The sequence below is a fragment of the Histoplasma capsulatum genome, genomic scaffold, assembly GCF_000149585.1.
Source record: "Histoplasma capsulatum NAm1 scaffold_10 genomic scaffold, whole genome shotgun sequence".
NCBI lineage: Eukaryota > Fungi > Ascomycota > Eurotiomycetes > Onygenales > Ajellomycetaceae > Histoplasma > Histoplasma mississippiense.
This window is the reverse complement of record NW_001813973.1, coordinates 315,419-339,281: the sequence shown is the minus strand read 5'-3', so window position 1 is coordinate 339,281 and position 23,863 is coordinate 315,419. Positions and strand designations below refer to the sequence as shown.

Below are 23,863 nucleotides of genomic sequence, written 5' to 3'. Positions count from 1 at the left end.
GGGGGAATCCCTCAAGTCCTCGAGCAATGCCGGTACTGTCAAAGCTACAGGTTATCTAGGAAGTGGATTTAAGCAGAGACACCTCATGGATGTACGCAGTCAGCAAGCTCTGTGATAAGAGGTCTGGAAGAATTGCGGAGGACAATGAGGTAGATGGCGGCGGAATCAAGGGTCTAGTGGAGAAAGATATGGGATGTGAGTAAGATAGAACACGAATTGGTAGCAGTGTAAGTCGATAATAGATGGTGATTATTGGGGACAGTCGATGCTTCGGTTGATATAAATATCTGGTGGGACGAAGGTTGAGGTGAAGCTGAAGCTGAAGCTGGACGGGGAAGTCAGGTGCCTTCAAAGGGTGGCATCTCAAACAAAACCCGGCCACGGCTTGAAACATATTAAAACAGGTGGACATGCATTTTTTCATTTTATTTCCTTCCACAGTACAAAAGACAAGCAGGAATCTGATACATTAGCTGATATGTAAAACAAGCCATATCGATCAATGGTAACCGTGACAACTCTGCTACGCAATCCGGATTACCCTCCTTCTCCTCCATTTCATTTGATCTTCATCCCATATCCAGATGAGTTACGAGTGACACAGCCGGCCAGTCACTTTCTACAGCTTGAAATGCGCTGTCATCCTGTTCATTACTGTGCATCATCCGAATCATCCATCACCATCAGAATCATCCTCATCGTCATCATAATCATAATCATCGCCATGATACCTCCACTAAAACACATCAAGTATGGCCTGTTAAGGCTTAAAACGATCTTTTGAGTTCGCTCGCGTCACGCTCCTGAATCCATTTACATAGTACGCTCAGAATTCCCATCAATATTCTGTAATAATTTTCCGGCTCCATGGGCCCATTATTCACACTATCTCAGGTATAAAACACAATCCTGCATTAGGCAACTTGAGCAAACCCCGTCCCTAAACTTAATACGCATATGGTTAAGCATCGTCCATGGATCACAAACAACCGCTACCATTGGCTTCTTGACGCCTGGTCGCGTCTCTACACACTTGAGAGCACCCCTAGGTAACTTTAAATCAATACTACAGATCTGTAGAAGGTGACATTTTAACTAACTGGATGCGCCCAGGAATTCGGGACACGTGCATCAAGGGTGACCAACCGTCGGACGCACATTATCAAGCACTGGACATGGTTTGACCAACAGACAACTCGAGTAAATTTGTTGGCAATCTAAAATCAAGAACTAGTCACACAGATGTTATACCACCACGGCGCTGGTGGTGATTGAGCTCTTTTGCCCTAGTGGCCTAATACAGATTAACCATCCCACAGAATTACGGCAGCCCCAACAAGGCATCTGAGAACTTACACTTGCAACAAGCTCATCTCTCACTTCGTGCCTTATCTGTGAATCTCAACTTCACAATCAGATCTATCTTAGCTTTACTCTTGTTACATTCAGAGAGCCCCCCAGCATGTCTCTACCTAGCAAAAAGCAGAAGCTCGACAGACAGAAGCCACGTCCACTACGACCTTACGGATGCAATAGCTCATTTTCCATCATCCATTTCAGCATTACAGATGCTGTTAGCAACAGGCCTCGCGCCTGAAGTGAGTGCATTGCAGCCGTTTCTCGAATCAATCCTACAATCAATCTCTCATACCTCGGTGGAACCAATATACCAATCTTCAAAACTGACATTCAGTCTTGTTATTGATAAGCTCGGCATCGATTTCATCGATGATCATCCTCAATATTAATGGGAGTTGACGGAGGATCAAATGAAATTCAGCACCCAAAAGCCACTCTCTTCGTGGGCGGGTAAGTTGTCCCCTGACTGGTGGGAGACTGAAGTTCAGTATTGACTAAATCCTAGCTCTCGCGATCGATAGGCTCAAGTACTCCCCAAGGTTATCAAAGTTTCGACGTGAACATTCTGCGCGCACTTTGTCTGACATTTTACTCGCAGACCGCTTTGATCAGCTCGATGATACTGAAGCAAATTGCCGACTGTCTGTCGGATATGAAGTTCCCATGACGGCGAATATCAGTGAAGATTGTGGCGGGGGAAAGATTTCCGGCCGAGCCGACTGGTCCCTTGGCTATATGACCGAACTTGATAAGTTGGAGCAGATGCTGGTAGTGATCGAGGCTAAGACTGATGTCTCATCCAACCGGAACATGGCTCAGCTGGTAGCGTATCTCCATGCTATCCAGGAGGCGCGCGTTCAAAGCAAGAAGAACTCTTCTGCTGTTTTTGGTGTTCTTACCGACTCAAAACTCTTCCGATTTGTCGTCTTGCGCGACTGAACCATTGCAATGGACACCTCGCAAGACTGATGTAATTGCATTTTTAGACAATATTCTACTTGATGCCATCAAATCCCCACCGCATACAACTCCTCAAAAGACAGGAAACACTACAATCAACCGTTTCAACCGCCATTTGCAGTTGACGTACAGTATGCCGGCTGTGGAAAGCGATGTTACCACGAATGAAGATGAGGATTATGATGAGGCATTCGATGTTGTCAAGATTGGCGGTGTGTCAGTTCTGAGGCCCCGTGAGCAGTAAGCTTTGTTACTATGGGACTTGTTCAGTGGTATGTTGGGAAACAGGTTTTTTGCGAGCAGCAGATAATCAGCATTGAATGGTCAATGTCAAGAAAGAGCTGTATTATCCTTCTGGGCCCAGCATCTATGCGGTAATTTTTTTTATTACTCTTTGTGTCGCGTCTAAAGTGGATTGCTTCCCCAAAAAGAACAGTTGACATCGACATATCATTTCTTCCTACATCACAACTTCAACATGAGCAATTGTCCTCATATTTCAAGTCTATATCTCACAAGTTATCTTAATCATGTAAGTATCTTTGGTTCTCATGTCTTCTGCATCGGTTCTGAAGCTTACCCATACTTAGCACACTCCCAACCGCCCGCTACAGTCGCCGTCGGAGAAAGCTCCCTCTCAAGGAATGTGTCTTGACCCTGCATCTCTGTTGACTGTGAATGTCACCTGCAACGCCTTTCCAAAGCGTAGCATGACCCCTCCACCGAAACTTTCACCGGTGGTGTATGGGCAGAAGCTAGAAAGGTTGAGCCTGCCCTAGATGTCTCTAATACTACTCGACCCATCCTTTAGGGCCGCCGTCTCCACAAGTAAGGTAATCCGAGGCTTCGTGAAAGCGTGGGACAAAATGTAGGATGAGTGGGTTTAGCCCTGGAGCAGCACATCGCTATGGTACGCGTGCATGGTTGTTTACAGATGGTATGATGTGCAACTCTTTGCTTCCTTAGGGGACTAAAGGTGGCATTTGGCGCTTTTTTATTTGTCTGTAATACTTCTATTCTGGAACTCTGACATCGATGTTCTGGAGCCTTCTACACTATTATATCATCAATGCTACAACTCTCAGGTGGATTTTCATGCAGTATTTTTACTGTATTGTAAAAAGACTCACTACCCTCTGTACAGTTTAACCATCACCGGAGTCAGCCCGCGTGGAACTGGTCTCCGCATTTGTCAGAACAAATAGCCCCTATATCTTTCAACTTTCAATGCTCTTAGCGGAATCAATCCGAGGTCACAAGCCTTGTAGGACTAGTCGTAAAATAAAGAATCCATGATTGGCTGAGTGGGCGTTGGGGCATTACTCCGTATAGATATATACATTACGCAGACACATCAATTCTATTTTCCAGCGCGCATCACGAAAGAAACTTGCCAATCGTCTCACCAAACCACCCACTTAGCTTCTCCCGTCGCTTGTCGCGAGCTTGATGCTCAGCTTGTAACATCGGGCCGACTTCCTCAAAATATATGCTCTGTTGCGCTCGCTTTTGATGAAAAACTTGCAATTCTAACTCCCGTTCATGCGGCGTCATGTCCTTGAGCGGCTTTTTGAATTTCACGCCCGCAGGGACGTTTTCACCCCCAGGAATTTCGAGGTCTGGGCTTGCAGATTGAGGATTTACTGTTGCCGTGGTGGTTGCGGTGGTTGGAAGGGAAGGTGAAGGTGCAGAGGGAGTTGGCAAATTTTGTTTGAAAAGAGCTTGTGGAGGTGGGGGTTCGTGGCCTGCGGCTTTGGCTTCCTCTACTCGCTGCTCGTAGTCTAGCATTTGGTGATATAACTTATCTGCATGCATCTGGATTCGTTCTTCTTTATCCGGATCGAATTCGAAAGACGAAGCATATCCCAGGGCTTGGAGGAATTTCTGGTAGAACCAGACCAAACTATTAGCATCCCTCTTAACCAGGGAAAATACCACTGAAAATAAATAAAAATCTAAGCAAAACAGGGAACAGAAAACATACAGTTTGCATTGTATAACATCTTGAGAATTTTGCGTTTTTCGTGCTGCACATCGTTGCTCGTTCCTTCACCGTTCCAGACTTGAAGCATAACGACAAGTCCAGCTGTTCCTCTGCGCAATTCTCTAGCGCCGCCTTGTTCAAAACATCCTTTCGCTTTTTGAATTGTTCAATCACCTTTTCTCCTGGTGACATGGGAGTCTCCGCTTGCGCAACGGGCCGATAGTCCTTCCAAAGGTGTGCATACCGGCCATCAGGAAAGAGAGAGGGGACCGAAGGTTTGTCGGCAGGGATGGATTCGTCGGCAGATGTCGATTGGGATGAGGATTGTTTGGTTTGTGGTTGTGCTGATGGAGATGGAGAGGGTGAATGATGCTGGACTGTTGTAGGGTCATATCTTACGGGCGTTTCTTGCTGTAGAAAGTCTTTTAGCGATGGGTCAAGCTGCTTGGTGGGATCGCTCCCGTCCGAGGTACCCCAAAACCAGCCCATTACCAATATATATGTTCGGGTTTGGTATATATCTTCCTCAATTAGGGTACGCCGCTAGAAAAACAGAGATAATTACCATAGAGAGATCATCTGTTGTCTCCTGGTTTCCTCTTTCCGGCGCGCAAATCGGCTTCTATTTACATGAAAATACATGAAGCCAAACCCTTTTTGGCCAGGGTAACTAACTACGGCTGCCCTATCATGTGCCCCCCAGGATCTCCGGGGCTTATACTCCGTATATTTACAGCGTAGTAGACATCGCTTGCCATACATCAACAGAAAGTGCGGAGGAATCTCCCTCTGTTCATAGACGCCATTCCTCCAAGCATGCTCGATCAACAAACTGTCCCTAGCTCTAGCAGTACAATTTGAGTTAGATACCGCAGCGTTCGATGTATGTCTCTGGTCAGATGTCAAAGGCAGCCTACGAGTCCGTGAAACGGTGCGGTCTATTCACGGTCACTGCTCGTCTGTCTGGAGGGCACCATTTAGCGTAGACGGGGGCTGAAGGCATAGGACCGGTTTTTTTTTTCCTTTTCAACTCCATCCGACACAAAAGAAAGAAAATGGCAAAAGAATCTTCATGTCTGAGTTGTTTGTTGTTTGTTAGTTAGAAAACTTCATGGCAATGAGAAAAATGCACATCTTCAGCATTCTGCTTCAAATATGAAAATCCAAACATTGTCTTTGTTAGGTTACTGGGGCAAAAGAGCTCGATCAACCCCTGATAGTAGAATAGAGGGCCCGTACCCTGGAACCCCAACAATCGTCTATTCTTGTATCTTACTCTCTTGAAAAGTTGACTGGCATTGAAAAAACAGGCACGGAAATTCCAACTGCACTATCTCACGGCTTATATTCAAAGATGACTGCAAGCTCAAAAATAGTCATCTTCCTCAAAACGGTGGTTTAAAACATGCACTGTATCTACTATCCCTTGAGCCTCTTCAGTCATCTATCATCAGATAACTATTTTCTTCCCATGTCATTCCATTTTGCATGGTATGCGTGGATAACGCAGCCCTGCGCAATTTCTTCACATTCATCAAAGGAAAGCTTTCAGAAAATACTTAGCAACCCAACAACAGCACCCGCCATCGCCATCATAGTTTTGGCATCGACAATAAGGCCATATATCGAATTTGAACTGCTAGATTGGCAGTTTATCGCCGCCTCATTGATATTGGTCTCCTCTGATATTGTGGCTTTAATGGAGCTGCAGTCAATTCTGAGATCAGAGGAAATTGACAAGTGATTCAAAAAACTTCAGGTTGGGAAATTAAACACTATACACCAAGAGTCAGACTTTAGAGAAGGAAAAGCTAAATGACTAGGGAATTTTGCAGCGGCATATTGAATACCTTGATATATTGCCGATTAGCGATATCGCGTCGGCCCTCTCGAAGGGGAGGTTTACATCCAGGGGAACGTGTGAGTGCAGAGTGAGTTGTCCGTTGATTGTTTTCATCTTGGGCATTGAAAGGCTGACACAAACGTAGAGGTAAACCATAATTCCTTAAACTGCTCAAGGTAACAGGAAGTACCTTGTAACATCACCGTTCAACACCATACTATCGTTGCCCACGAAGATCAGCTCTGGAAGGGAAACGTTAATTGTTTCTCCGGATGTGATAAGTTCGAATGCTCGAGAGGTTCATTCAATTCCAGTGATATTGGACAAGTTGGGGACGCTCAAGCTTTAGATCCCCGTTAGCGTATGATATTTCCACAATTGTTGAGGGCTTACTTTGATAACCTCCCGTGGATACTGATGCGACCTGCAGTATGTAGTGAAGGAAGTGAGAGATTCAATGAGGTGATTGGAATCTTCATGTCATCGCAATTATCGCTGTTACAGATAACGAATCTTTCAGAGATGCTCTTAAGGGAGTCGAGCTGTAGCCTTTGTTGCAACGGATATTAGAAGGTCGCTGTTGCATCCTGAAATAACGGAGTATGTACACACCTGCCAATATTCCCCTCGATTTGAAGGGACTCCGCTTCCTCCAGGGATGTTAAATTCACTGATTGAACAGAACTCAACCTTACCTCATGACCCACTCGCTTCAAATTTGGAGCGGAGAAGTTCGTCAAAGTTGAAAGGCCACCGAACCACGGGCCATCACCCAGGAACTCAAGGTCTGGAAGATCCACAGATATTGGGGCCGGGTGATAGGGGGGTTTCAGTAAGCGCCTCGTATCTAAATAGGGAGGTAATGTTCACGTTGAGCAGACTGAATGGGCCAGTGTAGTTGACTCCCATAATAAGGCTCCCATTTATAGTGGTGCACGACGCTGCGATCACGTCTAAGTCAGACTGATTGCGCACCATATAGGCATAGCCCCAAGATCCATCGTCCGGGGTACATATCTGGGCCATAGCTATTAATAAGGTGAATTAGTTGTGTCGTTCGCAAGATTTCTACTAAGAGAGTAGGTAATACCTGCTTGAACTACCCCCGCGGCCAGGGCCAGTAGCCATCTCCATGTGGTAGGGGAAGTCATAACGACTTATAGGGCGGTATCGTGTTGGGTTATCAGAGAGTTAGTTCTGAAGTCAAGAAGGTTCGGCCCATTCATTCTTTTGAACAAGATATGGAGACCTTAAGTTGAGGTTCATGATTCAGAAACGGCCTCTATGGCGTATTAGTGCTGACCTCCAGGAATTTCTGCTATATCATTGATACCTGGTCAACAAGGGTTTGCTTGATTTGGTTCACGTATCTGCCGACTCAGTACAATCGTGTGCGAGAGTCCCTCATCAGTACCTAATTCCCAGGTGAACTGGGAAGAGATCTGGGTCATCATGGGCATCGCCCGTCAAATTGAGAGCACTGAAAACATGGCTTCAAAAGTGCGCAGCTTGTTTTGAGGGTCCTCTTCTCGAGTCGATTTCCCTGAGCAGTACAGAATAATCCCCTAGAACTTACTTCTGATGGAGGGCCGTGGCACGGATAGTTACAGCTATATGATTGGTGCGAAGTTGAGTGCCACCTAACATATTGTGTTGCTCACGGTTAGATAGTTAACAATCACACAACCAACATTATCCTCTTACAAAAAGCGCAATCCTGTGACATGTGCGGTTTTGTGTGCGGTTCTGAGGCTCTGCTTTAAGCTTCTTCCTGCAACACCCCTGAACATGAAGACTTGTGTTCATTAAGATATATTATAGATATACTATATAAAAATCATGTTCTATAAAGTCTGATTGATTAAACAGCAGCTGATAATAGGTCAAATCTACTTAAATAATGCTGATTTTTTACTAATTCATACTGCTCTATCTCAGGCCCCGGTGGTGGAGCGGTTAATTACTCACTCGGGGTCCCAGAAGGGTGCAGGTTTGAATCTTGCAGGGGCTCATTTAACCAGTTTCCACAGTTGAATCACCGAACAGTGCTGGGTGTAACCAGTCCCTTAGGACGCCGGCTATAACCGGGCACTAAATTTTTACCGATCTTATGGGGCTAGAACCCCCTGAGTGCTTCAAGTTGGATCGATTAGTACTGGATAGGTAAGATGTGGTGGGGGATGGAGAAACCTGCAGATTCACCGTCACACCTACCTACTATCTGGGTACCTGTAACCTTGAAATTCCAATAAATCGCCTGATTAGGGCACCCCGGGCCTACCTAGTGAGCACCTAGGTGAGATGAGGCCTAGCAACCTAGGTAACTATGTACCTCCAAGGGTAATCACGTGTGGTGGAGTGGCCAGGAATGAGCTTAAAACAGCGACGAAAATGGGATGCTCTGAGTGGCCACACCCCTAGAGGCACTTACAGTACATATCAAATCGCGTCAGATGAGTCGCGCTCGTCAATTGAGCATGAATGCTCCACACCAGCGATGAATCCAAGTATGATTGTGTTCTGCTCTTTATAGACATGGTTAATGCCAATTTCTAACTTGTGGATTGTGAACAGATCGAGAGGAGCGGCGGTTGATGCGCCAGCGTGGGGCAGGGTATGTCATCCATATCATCCATATCATCCTGCACCAATGCCCATAAACACGAAAATAAATGAAACAAAACACTAGAAACTGATCTACCATTTGGTGTCAAGCAATCGCGCAGCAAAAGATATCGACTTTGGTTTTGGCACCGTCTTCGGTACTCCAAAAATACTTTCTCCGGGTGCGCCAGCACATGCATCTCAGCCGGAATCCACGATCCCGCGTACACGACGATCCTCCTCCCGCAGGACGCCGACTCCAGATCGAAGGCCAATAACTTCCTCGCCATTGCCCCGACAAACTCCTATCGGGACTCAAAATAAATCTTCCAGCAGAAGTACCCCTGAGAGCGGGAGAAACACCCGTCCACAGAGGACATCGATATTCGATATCCCACCGGATGATGGCGCAGATCAAGGACGAGAGCACAAAAGGAGAAGAATCGGTAAGCTCTTTGTAGGGTTAAAAGGATATTTTGTTACATTCGACGTATTACTTATTATTCAATCAAATACACAGTGCCGTTTGAGCCGATTCCAGAAGATACTATAGTAAACAGCGAAAGCGAACATGTACGCGAACCCGATACAAGAACGGCAGCAAGCGGCGCGAAACCTTTCCCCGATGAGCCGTCCAATTTGGGTGAAGTTGGGCATGAATATCGCGCCTCCTTAACTGGACGGCATACGGAAGAAAATGGTGCTCAACTGCCGGAGGGTCAGCCGGAACGACAAAATGAAGAGCCTGTGGACATAGCAGTCGACAGAATACAGGAGAAGGGCGAGTCGAGGCCTCACAAAAAGAGTGTGCATCGGAGAAAGAGGAAATCAGTTGTTCAGGGACCTAAGCGGCGGAAAAGAGCTTCTCTTGCTGGCCAGCTGAGGACGGAGCCCAACCAGGAGGCCGAACCTGAACCTGGGCCATCGCCAGCGCCAGTCTCAGGACCCGAACTTGAAACCGAGCAAGAATTCGGACCCGGACCGGGACCAGAGCCTGAACTACATAGTGTAGAAGCCGAGGAAACATATGGTAGAAGTCACACTGTCGAACCTGTCGGACTCCCGAGACGGGATCCTAAGAAGAGGAAATCTGTTCGGCAATTACTCACTAGACACAAACGACGTGGGACACTTGTTCACGCTCAAACCCAAGAGCATCAAAATGAGGAACAGATTACAAGGTCAGAGGAGCCGGACGAAAACTCTGTAGGTGATGACAATGAAGTAAATGCCAGCCACGAGGAGGACGGTCAAAAGAGGAGCACTTCGCCTAAGCAAATGACAAGGCCAAGACGAAAATCAAGGCGGACAGTCAAAGGACGAGGCCGTCAGAGACAACAGCCACAGCCAGAGCAAATAGAAGAAAACGTACAGGAACCCAGCCAGTCGAGACCACCACAAAGAAAGCGACGCAGTCGAAAGTCATCTGAAGAACCAAATGCTGAGGGCGAGCCAGAATCTCGCGGAGGCACCGTCCCTGTTGTCGTACACCGTTTTGCCAACCTTTCAGCCCTCCGTAATGTTACTGGCGATGACGAAGGTACCCCCAGTGAGACAGCTCAGCCGGATGACCCATTTGGCCATCACAAATACCCCAGTCGTAGCGGGGTAAATCCGGCCGACGTCCTGGGTCAGATCTGCCGCGAGACGCTTGAGAAAACAATTTCCAAGCTCGCAGAGGGTATCGAACAGGAATCAAATTCGGCGCGACGAGTGGAGTGGACGCGGAAGCGCAAAACGGTAGAATTGTTTGGCGTAGAACTTGAACAGCGGCTCTTCGATATGAGCGAGCTTCTGGATAGCAACTTCGTCTTGTCCGCGCGTCTGAAGAGAGAGAAACGGGATATAGCTTTTCTACGGAATCGGTTGGTTGAATTGCGGAAAGAGCGGGAGGACGTTGCTCTGCGGATAGACGAAGTACGGAGGAAGTATACTGAGGATGAACATGTAAAAACGGTATGTCCTCAATTTCGATTTCCCCCCTATACAGCACATTTTTTGGCTAATCATCAATTAATAAGGAACATGATAATCTCAATAATTCCCTCCACAATCTTCAGCTTGCGATTGACCGTGGCCGCAAAGTCGACGATGAGCCAGTCGCGCACCCTGTGATCGGCCTTGAGTTTCTCCTCCGCACAGTCGCTCACGATGTCAGCTCCACCGCCCCTGGGTCGCATGGAGGTATCTTGCATCATGTCAAAAGCTTCAATAATGAGCTTGAGCGCACGGCAACTTTGCTGGAGCAATTATAAATGGGCACCCTCGCATGCGCAGTACCAGGGACTGTTGCTCAATCTATGGTTCTATGCTACCCGTGATTTATTTATTCGATTTTGTTTGATTTTAGTTTACTTTGCCTTCTTCTTTATTTTTTATTTCTAGGAGCAAGATATACCCTGAGACAGTTCACGGTCGGTTCATGACACAATGGAGATGTCTTGCCAAGATCTTCTCTTACTTTCCTTGTCATTTCTCGCTTAAGTAGGCGGCTTCTTCATCCTTCAGTTCTGCTTCCGCGGTTAACAGGTTGAGAACCTTGTCTAGGGGTATTTGCGGAGTAGCTTACTGGCAGTATTGGACGAGTTCGGCGTTTGCACGTTTGAGGAGTTAGTTAATGCACATACATACCTTCATTGGTGAACCCTGGCAACCTGGAAGCCTAGGTGAAACATCTTTGAATCCAGGCATTACAGTTGAATGTAGCCGTAATAAGAAATTGGACGTCGTGATACATCACGGCGAGCAGAACTCTCAAAGCACTTAACCATGAAATTAGAGAAACACAATAAAAATACAAACAACGCATATATTACTATTAATACCTCTCTAGATGCTCTTGATGTGATTGTATTGGAATCAAGTGTGGAGAATGGGGTTGAGAAGGGGATCTTGTACCGCAGTCAAACGTCGTTAGAACCGTAGACAAAAACCCTTGTAACCTGAAAAAGAATGCGCAGCTACGGGGCTATGAACACCGGGTTGAGATGGTGTCTACAACCATCTTCTCAGGTTGTTCTCCGAGGTTCAGAGAAAGTACTTGAGTTGTCATGGAATATTGGACAAACATTTTATTATATATTAGTTGAACCGGAGGTTAGAGAGCTGTTTTGTGAAGTAAAATAACAGACATCAGAAAAGAGGGATAGAAATAAGCTAATCGACGTGATTGTTGTGGTGTAGAAATACGAATGGGATTTGGGAACTTTCGTAGAGAAAAAGGTTGCCAGCTTCAATCTTTTTGCAGGAGACTTGAAGGAACTGACAGTGTAGTTCATCACATGATTGATGCTCCATGTAACTACTCATATGTATCATACCTCAGGTCATCGTGCTAGTTTTGTTGAAGTTAGGTGCAAGACTCCAAGTTTGAGCAGCCGCCTGTTGCCTCCAACCGACGACATTCGATCTGGGGCCACTTTGTGCCGGCATTGAGGGGCGAAATCACGCTGCCTTAACAACGCAGCAGGGCTCCCCGCTGGTGGTGCGATCATTCCCAGCGGCAAACGCACAAACGTTGTCTCCGGGACCATCAATCCAGATGCACCCAGATAGAAAGCGCCCAGGCCACACAGGAATGTGCATGCGCCTCCGACCTTATTCAACCGCACAGCATTGACCATACTGCTAGTCTCGATGAACCTGGAAAGCGAGAGGAAGAAGAAACCGAGCGCAAGGAAGACAAAGACGCCGATGGTCACGTAGTTGGTCCTCAGCGAAGCGACAAGGAACATTATGCTCAGGACACACCAGAAGAGTAGATAAATCCCCATCGCAAAGGAATAAGCCCGCTGATTGCCTACATAAGCATTCTTGATACCCAGGGAAGGGACCATGAACATCGCAAAACTAAGCCAAAAACAACCGTACGAGATGTGGGACGTAGTGCCAAAAGTATTGCCGGTAGTGAATGCCATAATACCGGCAATGACCTGTGCCATTCAACCAAAAAAGACTGCTAACCCAAAGGCAGCTTCAGAGCCCCCAACGTCTCCTAATGGGTTGAAGTCTGGGAGGCTGGACAGGGAATCAGCAAGTTACAGAAGCAATAGTATAATATATTGATATCAAGAGTACGTACCCAACCCCGCACTGATATAATGCCGTAACCAATGCTGTTGTCGCAAAGCCGTGAAAACTGCGCTTCCTGTCGAGTGTTCCTTGAAGGGGATCCCTTCTGCGGAACTGCGGCGTTGTTTGTCCGACATCTTGACGAATTTTTGGATTGTAAATGAAGACGAGAGTCCCGGAGTGATTCCAAGATATACCAACTAGAGCATCTAATCCCTCTTCATCTCTCTCTACCTGATGCGTCAATCTGTGGGGTCAGCAATAGCAGGAGATTTGTCCGTCTATCTGCCACATTTCTTGACAAGAGCACAAGTATAATTAGTTTATATCAAGTTAATTGTCGACTTGTCATCTCGCGGCTTTGGCACTTGTCAGCAAATCAGGTTCAAATTCAAGTTCTTTATTATCAGCAGACAGTAAAAAGAAGGCAAAGTTAACACCAAATATTGTTTTAGTTCCATAATTGGAATACTGATAGTTGACGTAGTCTATAAGCGAATCGGCTTAAACAAACATAACAAACATATAGAGGTATCTCTACATACAAATTTGATGGGACAAGTACAAGGTGGCGGATTCGTTTATGTGGCTATAGATTTGGAATCCCAGCATGGCGCTGGTAGTTACTCCGTAGTAATCAAGCTCTTTTGCCCCAGTGGCCAAACATATTAATACAAGATTATCAGCCCATATGGACATCAATATTTAGCGAATACTACCATGTTAAAAAGTCTCATCTGTAGTTAGTTAACTGTGACACTTCAACCTTGGATAATGAAAGCATAGAGCCAACCTATCACTAATTTAGTTCGGCTCGACTCTCTATTACAATATAGATCTGCCCTCCCAGATCTATGTGATTAATATGCTATGTGATTATAGTGATAATTCATAGCCACAAGATGATTGTAGTTCAAGTATATAGTTGCCCAAAGTCATGTTTTTCAGCACAGTTATGATACAAGTTAAAAAACAAACTATTTTGTATATAACTAAGGAACAAATCATACCAATCCAGCTTTCAGTTTTGGTTCTTTCGACGGACCATTCGGCCAGTCAATACAGGAGATACGAAATCTCATCGAAAATTCGAACCCATTGCCACTCCAATATCTGCTCTTTAGCCGCCATTTCCCAAGGGCAATCCTGCAGGGTAAACAGTCCTAGCCGCGTAGGGGTCAAGAACAGTGTATTCGTCAAGAAAAGCACTGAAACAGAAACTCTTCCATCACATTTCCCTTCTATCAACGAATCAGGCCACGTTTGGCAGATGGAAGAACGTTTTGTTCATGCATTCCCGGGGGGGACCTGGTGTGGAGAGGAATACCAAAACCATGCACCCAACATAAATACGATACGAATCCCGCCGTCCCCCAATACATGGGAAGAATTCATCTACCCAAAAATAGTAGAAATAGTATGATATGGCAATATATGCGTGCTCCGTAATAACGTACGACGAACTCATTGAAAAATAAAAAAAAAATAAAAATAAAGCGGTGAATGGCCGAAACGACAAACGAGCCTTTCTTTAGTGCAAGCGCTGGCCCCAATCCTGTCATGGATATCATACATGGACGTCGAGCACATGACGAACAATAACTGGCTCGACTTACAATAGTTCGAAGAACGTATGTTTAACGGCTTACTTTTTGTGCCGTTTACCTTATCCTCAAGGGACCCCGCTAACCTTCAAGCTGAGAGCTAAAAGCCTTTAACGACATTTAGGTCAAATGGGTCTTTTCGTGTATTTTTTATATCATCAACGACGGAGGATCTCAAAAGTTTTGATCAAGTACTAAGGATTTGAGTTGTAATGTTGTAACCGGCATTAAGTATTTCCTTTCCCATGTCTTAAACCACTACTCCGTAGTTACAGCTGGATTCTAGGGGGTTAATGCCTGTGGCGCCCGAACAAACCACTACAACTGAACTAAAGATAGCCTAAGGCTCGGGAATGAAGATCCTTGAGAATGGTAACAATATTACAACTTAAATTCTTAGTGCTTCATCAAAACTTCTGAGAGGATTCTCCATAGAACCTCTCAGATGTTTCAAGTTCAAATCAGTATTGAATCGATAGGTAAGATAGAGTGACATTTTCAAAATACAAGAGGCGATATGAAATCTCCGAAATACGAGATATTACAAGATATTATCGCCCACACTACCCGCTTGTGTAAAGGATATGACCAACACACCCAGATTTTTTCCCTACCTTGAATCCATATATAGAATGGTTGATCGCAATCTTGACTTCAATGCAACATATCCCCACATGCACCGGATGTGGTCATGTAGAGGGTATACGGGGAAAGACAAACTGTATTGCGTCGTATCATATCATAGTCGAAAGGGAGGAGAAAGGTCAAGAAAATATGACGATTCGGTGTGCTGACAGTCAAATTGAATTCCTGTGCCAGTCCGTATCAAAGAGCTGACCTCATTTGTAACCCTCAGTGCCTGGCTCCCGTTGAGAAGCAAATGCACATGGAACGACCAAGGTCACAAAACAAATGAACTCGTTGCCATACAGGAGCATTCCCGGCATTATAAAAGGCATACAAAAGCAAGTTTTGAAAGGGGCGTCATATACACAAGTCTATCGTCTGTGGGAAGTTGTTGAATGCTCTAGGGCGAGGGTCCTCTAAACTATAACCTCTTTGATCTCGTCGTTCTGAACCCATTTGGCTGGTCCGCTGCGACAATCCGCATCCCATTAGTATGGTCACTACATTCAGAAAGGCAGATGTGAAAATTACCCTTACTTGCCTTACCAGTCAATGCTTTTCACATGAAATAGAAAGTGCTCTGAAGATACTGTGATGTCACTTCCAGAGGCGCGTTGGAACTTCGGCAGCACCCTGCTTCAACCAAGGTCAGTGCAAACCCAGGTGAAAACCAGTTGAAGCAGATGAACCGTAGATTTGGTTCTATTCTCCACTCGGTGATAATATCACCAGCAGAACTCACTTTCGCAATGGAGGGAAGCAAACTCTCCTGAGGTTGTAAAGAGAATACCACATCCCCCCATCCAATCTCAAAATGTCCTCAATAGGAACAATGCCCCTCTTACGCTCACTACGCTGCAGATCAACTTAAGCAGGCAAGCTACCAGACTTGGACCAGACTTGCCAAAATTGCGCTTCAGCTCCATGCAATGAGCCATCAAACCATAGCTTTCTGAGGATTCGGAAATCCCGATTATAGTCTCCGTTCGCACAAAAATTGGAAAACCAAATACTAGTCAAAAATGTGAAAGAGAAAAAATATATCCAAGGAATGAGGATGTATTTGTGTGTGTGTGTGTTTGAAAAGGTTAATTGATAACCAAAAACGGACCAGGCTCCTCAGGATTCCAAGAAAAAGGATCAGGATACAGTGGATCATCATACTGATAAAGAAACTTCTTCTTCTCTGTTCGCCAATTCTATCTCTGAAAACGCCAGAATCCAATCCTCTCATTACTCTGCAGGACGGACTCTCAATCTGCCCTTTTTATCTTTCAACTTCCTGGATCTCATCAACCCATCCAACACTAAACCTGCAGTAGCATATGGAAAATTCGCTGAGTCCCGCGTCATGGCAGAAGCATCCCCAAGCGCAATCCGGCATGTGGGCAAAGGAAGCTAACACGGAGGATGTGATAGCTGCAAGGAGCATGGCGGCGCTTGTAACCAGGAGAAACTATCAGCCATGCGGCATTGGTGTTGTAAGATGATGTTCAAGAACGGCAACGGTTCCGATCGTGCTGCCCTTGAACGGATCTCCAGTGGACATCCGTATAGTGTACCCGGGGGGCTTTTTATTTAGGCCGCTGACCATTGCGCTGGGAAGAGGTTGGTCCTGTAATAGGTGCCCAAAACTTGTGTAAGGCATCGTGATATACGGCTTTCTCAGGATGCTATAATTGCATGTCGATTTCTTGTACGGGGAGCAGCGTTTCTGTGTTGTGTCGTTCAAGTATGTCCGAGCGAGGGGGCTTAATTTCTCCAGTACGGCTAGGAAAGTTATAAGCGGGGTATGGTTTGTCGCGGTCCCGCGACGCCGTTTCGGAGCACTACAGCTTATTGCTCGAGGATGAATCGCCGACACAGTACACAGCCGATTGACAAAAACTGCTCTATGTTGCAATAGGCCACTGACTCCGGGTCCTTGATTCTACGAAAGAAAGAAATTTTCATTTTTTTTTTTTTTTTTTTTTTTTTTTTTTTTTGAAAAAAAGAATAAAACCCCGTTTGTTGAAGATTTTTGTTGTCCGTGACATTTGGGATGGGAGATTGTCGAAATGCCATCGTCCCACAGTCTTAATTAAATATTCCAAGTTTCCCAGTCTACCACGCTGTCAACTCCTGAAGGATGATCGCGTATTGACCTGTCCATAGAACATGTGATTCGGCATCTGGAGGCCCCGTGAAATCCCTTGTTCTAGGAATATGAGGAGTGGCACTGAGCATAATGCAATCAATATCAAAATAGTGAGATTCCATGGTGCATGTCATATTGATATTCTGCGGTAAACCCTCTACTTGGATTCCTATCAACGATGCCTATGGGATGTTTTCTCAAACTTGCAACCCCCATTTCATTTGTGTTGTGACTGGAAACCAGATATGAGATGAGTGGCACCTTCGGGTTCCCCCAGGCATCTGCAGGGGCAATGTTTGGCATGAGGGGGGCACATCAGTGCTGTGAGATACAGTTTATTGGTTTGTGGACCAACAAACGAAGGGGTTGCCTCATGGCATTGAAGGATGGTGAAATCTTGACGTTAGATGTAGATATCTATTTCCTTTGGGGAAATGGTGACAAATGGGATTGTCTTGACTTTAATATGCAAGGAAGATCGGCCTCAAAGTGGGAACAACAACGAAAGACAAAGCAACCCGATGGCCAACATGTCAGGAGATTCCACGAGTAATTGTATGACAAAAGAAGGTGCCAAAGACACTTGAACCCTCTAGTAGTTGTTCCAAGTGTCCTAGAGAGAGATAACGCGTTCCGATCTCCACGTCGCAAAATTCCTGGTTAGGCGACCCATCGCGGCGGCGAAATTGATCGGAAGCATCGCTTAGCATAAGAGATTTTTTCCATTAGTGGTATATATGCATACCTGATGCCTCAGGTTGCAGGTTACCATTTTCATGCCCAGCCTGGATATACGGCCATTCCTGTTCATCGGCAGTGATAGGTTCCAACACTAAGAATGGGACAGCAGCTAGTAGAAGAAGAGTACGAGTATCAATCAAAGAACAGACAACAAATCTGCATTACACCGGGTGCCTCTCTTAGTGTCAGATGACCTTTCGGCCATTGTGGGCCTTGTCCGTTCTCATCCCCGATGTCTATATAGACGACCGAGAAGAGGAATCAGATGTGGTTGAGGAGTTTTTCTGACACAGCTGGCTGGTGTCCTGGCACATGATGTCCGGTACTATAGGTGTTCCTCGCGGATGTTCCATTCATGCATAGTTTGAATGAATGTGATTACGAATCGGTGCAGCACGAACAGTCAACAAAAGAATTGAGAAAAGCAAACAAGTAATAAAGTCCCGGCTGACTTGCGAGGATAGGCATCTCGACATCGGTGGAGGTTTATATCTTGAAAACTTCCCGAGCCTGGCGAGCTTTTTAAGTATATTCGAATCCACGTTACGGTTGCTTTTCAGCGTCCAATTACAACCTGCCTGAAGTGACGAAACACCACGCTGCTGGAAGGAGGTATAGAGATGTAGGGGACCCAGTGGACACGCTCTTAAACTGCTCAGGCTACCATCAAGTCCCGGGAGCCCCAGTCCGCCCTCGTACCCCCAAGGATAAGCCATCCACCACGTGGCAGCCATTCGATATAGCCCATAGAGAGTAGCCATGCTCCCGAAATATTGCCCCTTGCGGTCCGGTGCAGCAAAGGAGAGTACCTGGATGAAGGCCCAAGTTCGTAGCAAACGAGAATGGCGCCAAGTCACCCTCCGGACATGCATTTAGGTCATCCCTGTCGACAGATCAGAAATAAAATCCAAATATCTCTAGGCAAAAAGGATCTGCCATTTGAGAGACTCTTCAAATCAATTATTGAAAAGAAGCACAGTGCGGCGTTGCTAGCAGGCCTTAACATGATGGAGATTTCAGGGTATTTTGGAAATAAATTGGTATAGCAACCAGTTATTGGGAACAGAAATGACAGCGCGCTTACAGGTCTTGGGATAGACATCCTGTTGACATCTTTGGAGTGCATAGTAATAACCAAAATCCATTTCTAGATTCCGTTTGTAAAGGTTTTAGCAAAGACAGTGAATCTCATTCGCACAGATCTCGATACGGAATGATGTTGGTCCATGAACTTTAGAGGAGCCAAGTGGAAAGCAACCAAATTTTGTGCTTGCCAAGGTTCCAGGAACCCAAGCCCAGGATGGATCCCTGGGGCTTAACTGTAAATCCGGGGCTTGGGCGCCCATCTTGGCCCAAATGCTTAATGTTATTAGTGGTCCCGCCCACTGGCCTCGGCGCCCATAGCCTTAGCACCAATTTTAACTGTAAGCACATCAAGGAGTAATATACTGTGGATAATAGCCAAATGCACAACGGCACATCATGTAATATAGCACACCTGAGTCTACTATCCTGATAGAGTATGTACAGGTACAGGTACACGCACATGCACCGGACAAAGCCCCCCATCCAGGATGCGGCCAAAGCGTGTGTATCACAACACCCATCAGGATAGCAGAGGGTGCAGTGTTAGTCCCAGAGCGACCTTCCCCAAGTTTCCGTCAGGCTATGCGAGCCGCCGTCTCCATTCAATCATCCTCTTCCATCAGGACAAGCAAATAACCTTGCCGAAGGTGCCGTTTTCGTGCCCACTTCTCCCGTCGCTGGTCCGATCACAACCCATGTATATATCGGTCGTACAGGGGACAGAATATCACCCATACGAATCGGATGTTACTTTATCTTCTCTGTTTTGAAAAGCCTTGAGGCCTGAGCCTGAGCCGCATTCTCAGCACACGGTAATTGATGGCCAGGCCTTTATCAGGTTTCGCTGTCAATATTATCTTCATCAGTACTAGAGAAAAGGGGACTGGAATATGCCGTGAAGGGAATCGTGGAGGTTTTGTTTGGCCTTTGGCCACAAGCATCAAGAAAAGCTTCATTACTTTCCCCAACTCTGCGCAATGAGTTTTCCACGACTGGCAGCTGGTCGACGTTGTGCCAATTGGGCGGATCTATGTCAAGGGGGAATCAAAAAAGAAAAGAAAAGAAAAGAAAAGAAAAGAAAAGAAAGAAAGAAAGAAAGAAAGAAAGAAACAAAGAAAAACGAATGAGATGCATGGAGGTGAGGTATACGATTCTATTACACATTTTTGTGATGCCGTCTGGATGAAAGCTACGACAAATATATTGAGCAGAGGAAAATAAACCAGAGCTGTGGTCGATGATGTCTGGTTATCTGCGTAATCGAGCGGGCCAAACCATGCGACGTCACAATCTCACCCCCCAACGCATTTTGCGCTTAATCCGCGATATAGCAATTTGCATTCTCATGTTGGAAAAAAGTGAGCTCGGCATAATTTGGCCAAGGTCCGTGGCAAACAAACCGGAAGCCGTGGCCGCAATCACATCGTCAGAGGCGTCCAGGACTTTGCCGATTGACCTCGTACTCGGGGCTCCGGAGACTGATGAACGCGAGCCACGGACGAAGTGCATGAGAATTTATCTGAGGGAAGTGTGGAAGAACGCTGTTGATCTCGCGCATTGCAGTTGGTTGGCTGGGGAGAGAAGGATATTCAGAAACTCTGCATACGGGGAAGGGATATACGCAGCAGTAAAATGAGAATTAACTTGCGAAGGCAACTTCGTGAGTAGATCTCACGCATTTTATATCAAGGGAGCTCTGCATTCAGGGATCACCCTGTTATCCAGATTTGCGCAGTAAAATTATAAAATCGGGTTGAATAAGTGAGAAGGATGTGCTTCTCGCCAGAAAACATGATTCAAATCCTGGCCGCTCTCTCGTTGATATCATTTCATCAACCATGTCAGGACAACAAAAACAAAAAAACAGTGTCAGTGGACAGGATACCTTGGGGCTAAAACCCCCAGCGCTTCCAACCTATAAATCAAAATCCCGAGACTCCTCCTGGGTCTGACACTACGAGTGTCAGCCGGCGAAACCGACCAGCCTAGGAACAATTGGAATTTCCCAAAGCGGAGCAAATAACAAATTCAGGACAGCGTGCATCTTATTTCCACACTGCACGGACAGGGTTATGATGCAACACCCGCTCGTCCGCGCCTGAGTCAGCCCATTGTGCCCAGGACCTAAGGAGTGCGGGGGGGGAAGGGGTTAGAAAAGCGTGGAGCAAACAAGCCTTTGAAGCAGCATTGGCAGGGAAGGGTGGATGCCAGCGAATACTGGAATTAAGCAAGAATATGGGTTTCAAGCCACGGCGAGCCAAGGATTCGAAAAGCCCCTTTAGAATGTTGGAAAGGCTTGTTATTTTGTTTTCCTTCTCTTCTCTCCCTGGTGACGTGCAGCTCAGGGTTGGTTTCATCTACGCTCCGTAACCCAGAGCCGAGAGCCAAAAACTCAAAACAAGTGTGATAGCCTTTATTTGTATTTTTAGAGCTGTCAGTAAGATGGCGGCTGACAGAATGGAAGCCGAATCGAAGATTCTATGGTTTTCAGCCAAAAAAGAAAAAGAAAAAGAAAAAGAAAAAGAAAAAGAAAAAAAAAAAAGAGGAAGAAGGCTCCGATATTGGGTTCAGGTTTAGGCAATGTTCCCCCGGCCTGTCGCCTCGAGGATGACCCTGTCCATAATCAGATCTGGCGACAGTTGATTGGCGTCTCAATTAATCAATCCCTCCTAGCGGGGGTGAAGCCATCTCCAACCCCCCAACGACGCAAATCAAGAATGGAGGATGCTGATGGGTGAATCATCCCTTCACCGACCCACCGACTACATGTTCTCGCTCGAACACGGAGACTGGGAAAACCGACGATGAGCCGCAATAGAGCAGGGATGAATGGGCCTGTTCATTTTCAAAATTCCCTAACCAGCTTCGCAAGTTGAACCCCAAAATTTTTAGGCCGTTAGAAGCCTGGCCGAGGCTCCATGCGGGTTGCAAGAGCGAGATCTCTCCAACGCTATCAATGATTGCAGTTGGCTTGTCGTATCTCGGGTCAAGCTTACGGCAGATGGAGAAATTCCGGCTGGCATATCGGCCAGCTCCAGGCTGTCGGATTAGGATACAAGACAGAGAGGAGAGTGTGGGGAAGCTCTCTTGGACCAAGAGTAGCTCGAACGAGCCATGTTAGTTTAGAGCCAAAGAAGCTCCGCGCCCCTTTTACTTTTTTCGTCCTCGTTTAGCTGCTTCTCGCGGGAAAAAAAAAAAAAAAACAAACAAGATGAACAGCTATGGCCATCAGCCCGTCGGTGAGAGATGAATCCTCGAGGAGTGGTAATAATGATGAGCATGCATCAAGCAAGGAGTTTGAAAGAAACAACATTTTGCACATCGATTTCATTCGTCCCCCTTTACAACGCTCTCCCTGCACCACCACGCTGGTCACCATTATGTGTATTATGGTCCACAGATCCCAGCTCCAGTCAGCAGCTGAACGAATGAGCATGAAACGAGTCGATTTGTCCTTCTTGTGCATGCCATGTCAGCTTAGGAGACGTGGGGCCCTTGACAAACCTTATGTGTCCGAACTAGGGTCAAACAACCTTGGTCCTTGGATGAGCGGTGGGCTGAATTGTTCTCCTCCTCATGCTCGACTGGAAATCCCTGATTAATAATTCGTTTTTACGCTGCGTAGCTCATCCCTCATTTAAAACCTAACGTTAGCGCATGGACTCCACGCCCTGAGGCAAAATTTCGGTTTCGACGTTGGGGTCGGGGCATAAAGAACACAAAACGCCCGTGATTGCAGCCGACGCAAGTCCCGGGCCCCCTTGGGCTCTTGGGCTCCCCGGCATAAAAATCAATCATGAACGAGAAATATTTTTTTTTTTTTTTTTGGTGCGCCAGCTGCAAGTAGTTTATGACTCCCCACCAATCCAGAAGGCCACTCGGCAATGGCAGATATGTCCACGCACTGATTCGCCAAGTGCGCTGTCTGTCCCACCTGCATGGATGCATGTGGGGTCAATCATCTCCAGAGCTCAGAGGACACAGCTCTGCATAGGAGGAGCCAGAAAACGAAGGGACAGCCCCATGGTGTGCACTATTTGTGGAGCTCAACTGTTGCCAAGGATTATGCTGTGAGATTGGGAAGCTGGTCCTGGGGGAAAGAAATAGATGTACTGTGCATGATACAGGTTCCCCCCCCAGATTTTTGGGTTTCGTTCAGAGAACGCGAGGCCTAACGTTTGGCTCAAGTTCTATCTTCTGGCAGTATCGAGATTTCCTACCTTTATTCTTCATCTCCTGTAAACGGACAACCCCGATTTTCGATGGGGAACTTGATGTCGCTGACTTTACTTTCCCTTAACCGTGGGAATTGCCGGGCGCCTCTTTGCCCACCTCCGACTTTGTAACGAGTCGGCGACGGTGGATCTCTTATCTCAGTCCTCCACATGTCACAAACAAGTTGCCGTTCTTGTGAAAGGCTTATTCCCCTCCTAACCCGTCCCCATCGCAAGAATGAGGGGGGCGAAGGCTTGTCCTACCTAAAATGAGAACCAGGCACGACGATATCTACGTCTTGGGGTGGAGCATGGCGATTTCAAAGCACAAAACCCTTTTAATTACAGCATAAAATTTGAGGGCGTGATGCCTGATCCGATACAGCAACAGAGGCACCCATGGCAGCAATGGTTCGATGATTGCAAAAGTAAATGAATCAACCAATAAAGTAAAAATGTGGCTTAGGAGATCTATCCTTGGGGGCAAGCTTAAGAAGATCTCAAGCTCAGACAAGTGGTTACAGATCTGACGCAGCGTGACATACTGGCGCGCCTCATAAGACAAGCCTCCCAGCAGTTTCTTCTGTTTCTGAAATAATAGGGAGAGATTGAACTCTGGCTTTATTGTGCCCG

At 46.2% G+C, this 23,863-nt stretch overlaps 6 protein-coding genes across 6 annotated transcripts; 3 read left to right on the top strand and 3 right to left on the bottom strand.

Annotated features, from left to right (window-relative positions):
• Positions 1-502: 502 nt before the first annotated feature.
• Positions 503-2,298, top strand: HCAG_07994 (predicted protein; the record flags this gene model as incomplete). Its single annotated transcript, XM_001536835.1, has 6 exons — positions 503-750; positions 919-1,049; positions 1,114-1,178; positions 1,569-1,598; positions 1,781-1,809; positions 1,881-2,298. The coding sequence occupies 6 exons, from the start codon at positions 503-505 to the stop codon at positions 2,296-2,298; spliced, it is 921 nt and encodes a 306-aa protein (XP_001536885.1).
• Positions 2,299-2,639: 341 nt separating this feature from the next.
• HCAG_07993 (predicted protein) lies at positions 2,640-3,191 on the top strand (the record flags this gene model as incomplete). The annotated part of the gene is made up of 3 exons (XM_001536834.1): positions 2,640-2,693; positions 2,934-3,061; positions 3,131-3,191. The coding sequence occupies 3 exons, from the start codon at positions 2,640-2,642 to the stop codon at positions 3,189-3,191; spliced, it is 243 nt and encodes an 80-aa protein (XP_001536884.1).
• Positions 3,192-3,696: 505 nt separating this feature from the next.
• On the bottom strand, positions 3,697-7,793 carry HCAG_07992 (predicted protein; the record flags this gene model as incomplete). Its single annotated transcript, XM_001536833.1, has 11 exons — positions 3,697-4,203; positions 4,304-4,714; positions 4,979-5,147; positions 5,221-5,371; positions 5,863-6,008; positions 6,337-6,388; positions 6,540-6,570; positions 6,842-6,993; positions 7,122-7,174; positions 7,237-7,302; positions 7,723-7,793. 11 exons carry the CDS (start codon positions 7,791-7,793, stop codon positions 3,697-3,699), a joined length of 1,809 nt encoding a protein of 602 aa, XP_001536883.1.
• Positions 7,794-8,256: 463 nt separating this feature from the next.
• HCAG_07991 (predicted protein) lies at positions 8,257-11,005 on the top strand (the record flags this gene model as incomplete). Its single annotated transcript, XM_001536832.1, has 6 exons — positions 8,257-8,309; positions 8,432-8,466; positions 8,721-8,760; positions 8,862-9,196; positions 9,271-10,706; positions 10,772-11,005. The coding sequence occupies 6 exons, from the start codon at positions 8,257-8,259 to the stop codon at positions 11,003-11,005; spliced, it is 2,133 nt and encodes a 710-aa protein (XP_001536882.1).
• A 1,071-nt stretch (positions 11,006-12,076) lies between these two features.
• HCAG_07990 (predicted protein) lies at positions 12,077-12,958 on the bottom strand (the record flags this gene model as incomplete). Its single annotated transcript, XM_001536831.1, has 2 exons — positions 12,077-12,549; positions 12,832-12,958. The coding sequence occupies 2 exons, from the start codon at positions 12,956-12,958 to the stop codon at positions 12,077-12,079; spliced, it is 600 nt and encodes a 199-aa protein (XP_001536881.1).
• Positions 12,959-17,802: 4,844 nt separating this feature from the next.
• HCAG_07989 (predicted protein) lies at positions 17,803-18,691 on the bottom strand (the record flags this gene model as incomplete). The annotated part of the gene is made up of 4 exons (XM_001536830.1): positions 17,803-17,891; positions 17,935-18,039; positions 18,080-18,166; positions 18,502-18,691. 4 exons carry the CDS (start codon positions 18,689-18,691, stop codon positions 17,803-17,805), a joined length of 471 nt encoding a protein of 156 aa, XP_001536880.1.
• Positions 18,692-23,863: the final 5,172 nt, after the last annotated feature.